Here is a 5,552-nt window from a genome sequence, read left to right as displayed (position 1 = left end):
CTGAGACCAGGACTCAGAGACCCAACAGACCAATAGGCCTCAGTGCAGGAAAGGGCGTATGCCATCAGCCTGTCCCACCCCGGCCAACATGTGCTCAGAGCGGTGCCTGGCTGGTACCCTTGGCCATGCTGCAGGCTTGAGTGGCCAGGCAGGTGCTGGAGTCATCTGGCTGCCTGTGTGTTACAGCATGGGCATGCGAGCGGGTGTGAGGGGCAGGTACATGCTCCCACGGCAGCTCCTGCTCCCCTGTCCCGCTGTCCCAGTGCTCCTGAAAGGGCTTTGGCGTGAATAAGCTGACCTTCCGCGTTCTCTGTTCCCACGCTTTGCCCTTTCCCCTTTGACCTCTGCCCAGCTGCATGGGCAGCAGAGGCTACAGTGTGCTGTGCAGCTGGCTGGGAACAGCGTGCGCCTGCAGCGGGGGTCCCAGCGCCTTGTCACAGCACGGCCCCGAATGTAGCTTCTCCCTTCAGCTGCCTCTGCGCTGCTCCAGCACCCCCAGGGGCCCTCGGACCATTCACTCCCAAGGCTCTCCCAGATAGTCCCCCAGGCAGTGGCTGGGCTGGGCTCACCTCTGTGGCCTCAGACAGGAGGAGGGAGGCTTTGCCCTTGAAACGTGGTCCTTGTGGTTGCTGGCGGGTCCCGGCTTGTGTGTGCTCCGCAGCTGGAGGATTTTTGCCCTTGGCAGTTTCCACGTCTTCCTTGCCCTGACTGGTCCCGCTCTAGAGCTGGGCTCCTCAAGGGACACGAGCTTGAGTAAAACCAACCCCTCTCCCAGCCCCGCTCTCCCCTGTTCCCTCCGTGCTGTTCAGCATCTGTCCAGCAGCCTTTGCAGTTGGGTGGTTGCCCAAGTAGGGGCAAGACCCGAAACACCCGAGCTCGGCACCTGTCTGTGCACGTGTGCTGCTGCCTGTGTGTGCGCAGGCTTGCATGTGTGCCCACACATCCCTGGGTGTGCAGGAGGGCTCTGGGATGCATGCAGGGGATCTTCTGCTGGGTAACCTAGTAGTAGGAAGAGCTGACAGAGGGAGCATGACACCAGGAGCTATTTGCTCCATCAATGATTTACCAGATGTGTACACTGTACTAAAGACTTGTAAACATGCTTTAATGGCCAGCTGTAAATCCTGTAGAAATGGCAGTAGCACTGCCAGCTCCATCTCCACCAGACACGTTTCAGGGTCAGCCGTGCAAAGGCCTGGGGTCCCTGTGCTGCAGGCTCTGCCTGGCCTGTGCTGGTGCATGTGAATTAGGCACGAAAGTCCCAAGGTCAAAGTAACTGCAATGTCAGGGAAGGATGTATGAGCAGCAGGTTCTCCTCTTCTAGGTCCTCTGCAGGTTCTTGTCCCAGCAAGCTGCACCTCCAGCTCGCTGGCCTTCCATTCGAGTGCCCTGGAGCGGATGGCTCTGTGTTCGCCTGCGATGCTGGAAGTCTCCTTTGTTAACCACTGAAGCAAAGCATCATTAGTGAGAAGTGCGGAGTGTATACAAAGAGGAACTTGCCAAATTACTAATAAGCAGAAACTCCATCCATCTTAATGAGACAGGGTTAAGAAAATAGCAACCTAGAATATACACAATGGAGCCTTTCCGTGCTGTTTATTTATTCATGCTCGAAAGTAGTTCAGGACTCCATCTCCGCCGCTCCGTGGAGATTGTGGCGCGGGTTCCAAGCCACAGCCTGTTTATGCTCTTGCAAATCATTAAGCAAAAAAACAATAAAGGGATGGATTGTTCCAAAAGCACGGAGGAGGGGACAAACATCTGGCACCCAAGCAAACAAAACAAAACAAAGGGCCCAGCCGGCTCCAGGATCTCCTCACTCCTGCACGAGGGCACGCACGAAAAATGACTGCGCTGCTCATGTCCCAGCCCAGAACCGTCCTCCTCGGGAACTGCAGCCATGCCACGCTGCCCTGGTCCCTCAGCAGCCCGGCTCAGCCACCTCCCTCTGCACCCTGGTCCCTGGGTGCCCATGTCAAGCTTCTTCTCTGCCCTGGGGTGCAGAGAAGACAGGTCAGCTGGGTGATTGACGTGGCCCGTGCCTTGTGTGGTGCAAGTGCCCGTGACCCAAGAGCCTGCTGCAGCTCCTGCACGTTCGGCACATTTTGGTTACCAGAGTAAGATGGAGCCATGTCCAGGGTTTCAGCTGGACTCCTGTGCACAGGCACAAGCACCCGGCAGAGACGGAGACGTGCCGCAGCACATTGCCTTGTGGTCTGGAGCGTTCGTGGCAGTCGGCTTCTGCCGTCCAACCCAATGACGTGCCTGTGCGTGGCACATTACAGGGAGGGCTGCGCTGCTAAACGTGGCAGGCAGGTTGGGGCCCTGTCCCGTTAGGCCGGTGGTGTGATTTGCGGCTCTCCGGAGACTCACAACACCTCTCTGCTGTTGCTGTGGAGACAGAGGCGAAGTCTGCCCCGCACCAGGCTCTCACACACCTGTGCTGCTGAGCCACATTTTTCTTTTGTTGGGTAAGAGCCTGCGGCACCTTCCACGCGGGCACCTGTGCGGCCAGCGGTTTTATTGCGCGGCGGCGCTTGCTGTGGGTTATTCATTCATCCTGCGGCCGCGCAGCAGCCCCCACCTGGCCCAGGGCATGGCTTAGTCTCCTGGAGAAGAATGTGCTGCAAGGCAGCAAGTTATTACAGGATAAATATTTATAAGCCCCTGTAAATATTTGCCGTGGGTTCCCTTCTGGGATGAGGGGCAGAATTCACTGAGCCTAAAGCTGTGGCTGCTGATGCCTCAGCGAGTCAGCCTGTTATTGATGCTGCGTCGGTAGCCTGCTTTATTTCATCCTGGCAGGAGCCTCCGGCTGCATCCCGTGTGCTGGGACCTTGGGTTAGCCCCGGGGACAGACAGATCCCCCTGCGGTGCTGAGCCCTGCTCGTGCCCAGAGCTGAGCCCTGCGCGGCAGTTCCAGGTAGCCACCCCAACATCCCTGATTGTATCAGCATCGGTTAACCCTGGCGCTATCTGCTGAGGAAAAGCAGAAAAGCAAACAGAGCAAAGCTAACATCCTGCCCAGCAGTCCCACGCTGTCTGTCCACTCTCAGCTTGGGGCAAGGGAGCTAATCTAAAGCAAATATTCCCTGCCGGACTGCAGATGGCCTCTTCCCAGGCACCCTCCAAGGAGCAGCCCTGCTGAATCCATGGGCGAGGGGGAAGGGCCAGGGCTCAGCCACATCCCCTCTAGCATTTGCCTTCATGTGCCCTGGGCCAGGCCCACACTGCCAGGCAGATGTAGGTGTCAGGTCTCCTGTCTGAGCAGAGGTGCCCAGTGTCGGTGCTGGGGAGCTGGCAGTGCAGGCCACGCAGCGGAGGGGGCTGGCCTTTGCCCAAGCACAGGGCCCTCGTGCTTGGGGGCACCTGTGCCCACAAAGAGCCTCTTGCAAGGCACAGGCTGTCAGCAGGGGCAGCCTTGGACCTTGCGGCTGCGTTACGGACCTCTCACACCTGCAGGCTCGTTGACTTTATTAATAAACAGCAGATGTCTCAAATTCCAGCAACCCACACTGCTGCCCAGCCAATGCCGCATCTGTAGTGCCCAGCTGTGGAGCTGGGTTTCTGAGCCAGGCTTTGCACCAAGTCCGGTCCCACGGCAAGAGAACTCTTCCCCCCCGCCCAACACACGGCCACATCCCTCGGGCCCCCAGACCTTATCATAGGGATGAAGTTGGGCCCCCAGACCTCCTGCAGGAAGTCAGCGAGAAAGGGCACTCAAAGAGGGCTAACCCATGACATTATTGATCTGCCGTATCTCAGGCGGCCCTTGGTTACACAGGTATGGATCAAAATGGCTGGAGGAGTTAATACCTAACTCGGGCGTCATTCTGGGCAGAGCCGTACTTGGGAAGCTGTGGTTTCTGGGGCCCTATGTTGCACATGAGGCAACTGAGAGGTCTGGACTGAACGGGGCAGAAGGATTGCTGGCTTCAGGGATGGGCTCTGGCCACTCTAAGCCTGTCGGGGAGGGCAGTGCTGACACCCATGTGGAGACCAAGTACGCTGATGTGCCGAGCCATTCGAGACTGCCCTTGCCCTCAGGGACATGAGCTGCCTGCACTCCCAGCCCAACTCTAGTTAGCTAAAAAAAGTCCACCTGGCAGCTGGCAGCATCAAGCTGGGGGAGCTGTGCGTGGGTAGCAATCAAGGTCCACCTCGCCCAGCTACATCAGGGAAGTTCCTGCCAGTCCCGTGCGCCCAGGCAAGCACATACTCACCTTCCCCCTGAAACCCCGGGTGGCCACAGAGTGGCAGGACCACAGGAAACAGGAATGACTGCTGGTTACATGATACATCACAGCAGAGGCACAGATCCCCCTGGGCTGCCCTTCTCTCACTGATCTGTGGGCTTTCCATTATTCCCATCTGCCCCCATCCATAGGACAGGCTCTCCAAGTCAGCCAGAGACCGGCAAGGAGCCAGTGGGCCTGGAACAGCCCTCCTGGGTGCCTGCAAGGGCAGGTGCTCGCACCCGAGGGTGCAAGTGCAAGGACATGCTGGCCCAGGCAGGCTCTGGGATTGCTTTGCAAGGACGTGCACTTGGAGTACCCATTAGAGCTTCCCAGAGAGCTCCCAGTAGAGCAGGGTCCCACCAGACACCCATCGCAGGTTTGGGAGGGGAAGTGCGTTCAAGCTAGCTCCTGGACGAAGCCTGAGAGCACTTCACTGGCTCTGTGCTTCCTTCCCTTGGGAGCCCAGCCCAGCCGGGCAGCACTGTAACGCGGGGCAGTGGTCAGCATGTCACGCTTCTGTGGCTCCCAGTTGGACCTGCGCATCCTGCAGGTTTCAGGACACCAGGTCCCCTCTGCACCAGGACCGGTTCAGAGCTTTGCTGCCACTTGCCATGTCGAGGCCCGCTGCATCCAAGCGCCTCTTTCATTCAGGCCCCTTCCCTCCCGGCAAAGCTCTCTCTTGTTTACGGCTGAATTCTCCACTTCATTAGTGGCGCTAACTGGCTCCTCTCTTCTGTGAGGCCTCAGGTGACAGCGGCTTTTTCACGCTCCCAGGCTGCCGAGCTCTGGATTTGCCTCTCAATGAGGTGTAGTTCCTGCATTACACAGCACAAGCTGTTTCAGCAACAGGCACTTTGTGTGCCTGCGAGGGGACAGCACCGTGCTCCTAGGGCTGGCACCTGGCAGAGTCCCACTATCACCTCCTGGGAACACACGAGGCATATGCTCCTGGCACAGAAACAGGGTGAAAATGCACCCGGGGATCAGACGGGTGCCCCCAGCACCCCCAGCTTGGCAGAGCTTTGCCGAGTCTCCGTAGGCCTCTTGGTAAAGAAGCCATTCTTCACGGGTGGAGGCAGAGGTACACCATGTGTCCGGCTCCACTGGGAGCTACTGGGAGTCCTTGTTGCCACCCTACACACCAGCCACGGGTCATTGCAGAGCCCCTTGGCAACCCACAGCTCATACCCTCGGCTTCCTTGGGGCTGGGCTGTAAAAAATAATGCATGGTAAACATAGCACGTAGTAAAAATAATGACACCCAGTGCCGTGGGGTGCCAGGCAGCACCGCAGCAATGCACAGAGCGAGGGAAA

General features: G+C 58.3%; 1 protein-coding gene across 1 annotated transcript in view; it reads left to right on the top strand.

Annotated features, from left to right (window-relative positions):
• Positions 1-4,743: 4,743 nt before the first annotated feature.
• Positions 4,744-5,552, top strand: part of SFRP1 (secreted frizzled related protein 1) — a 17,283-nt gene continuing 16,474 nt past the window's right edge. The window contains exon 1 of the mRNA XM_006023061.1: positions 4,744-4,889. Coding sequence (XP_006023123.1) covers positions 4,744-4,889 — 146 coding nt within the window. The remainder of the gene's footprint in view (positions 4,890-5,552) is intronic.

The sequence above is a fragment of the Alligator sinensis genome, unplaced genomic scaffold (assembly GCF_000455745.1).
Source record: "Alligator sinensis unplaced genomic scaffold, ASM45574v1 scaffold98_1, whole genome shotgun sequence".
Taxonomy (NCBI): Eukaryota; Metazoa; Chordata; order Crocodylia; family Alligatoridae; genus Alligator; species Alligator sinensis.
This window is presented reverse-complemented; position numbering and strand designations above follow the sequence as displayed.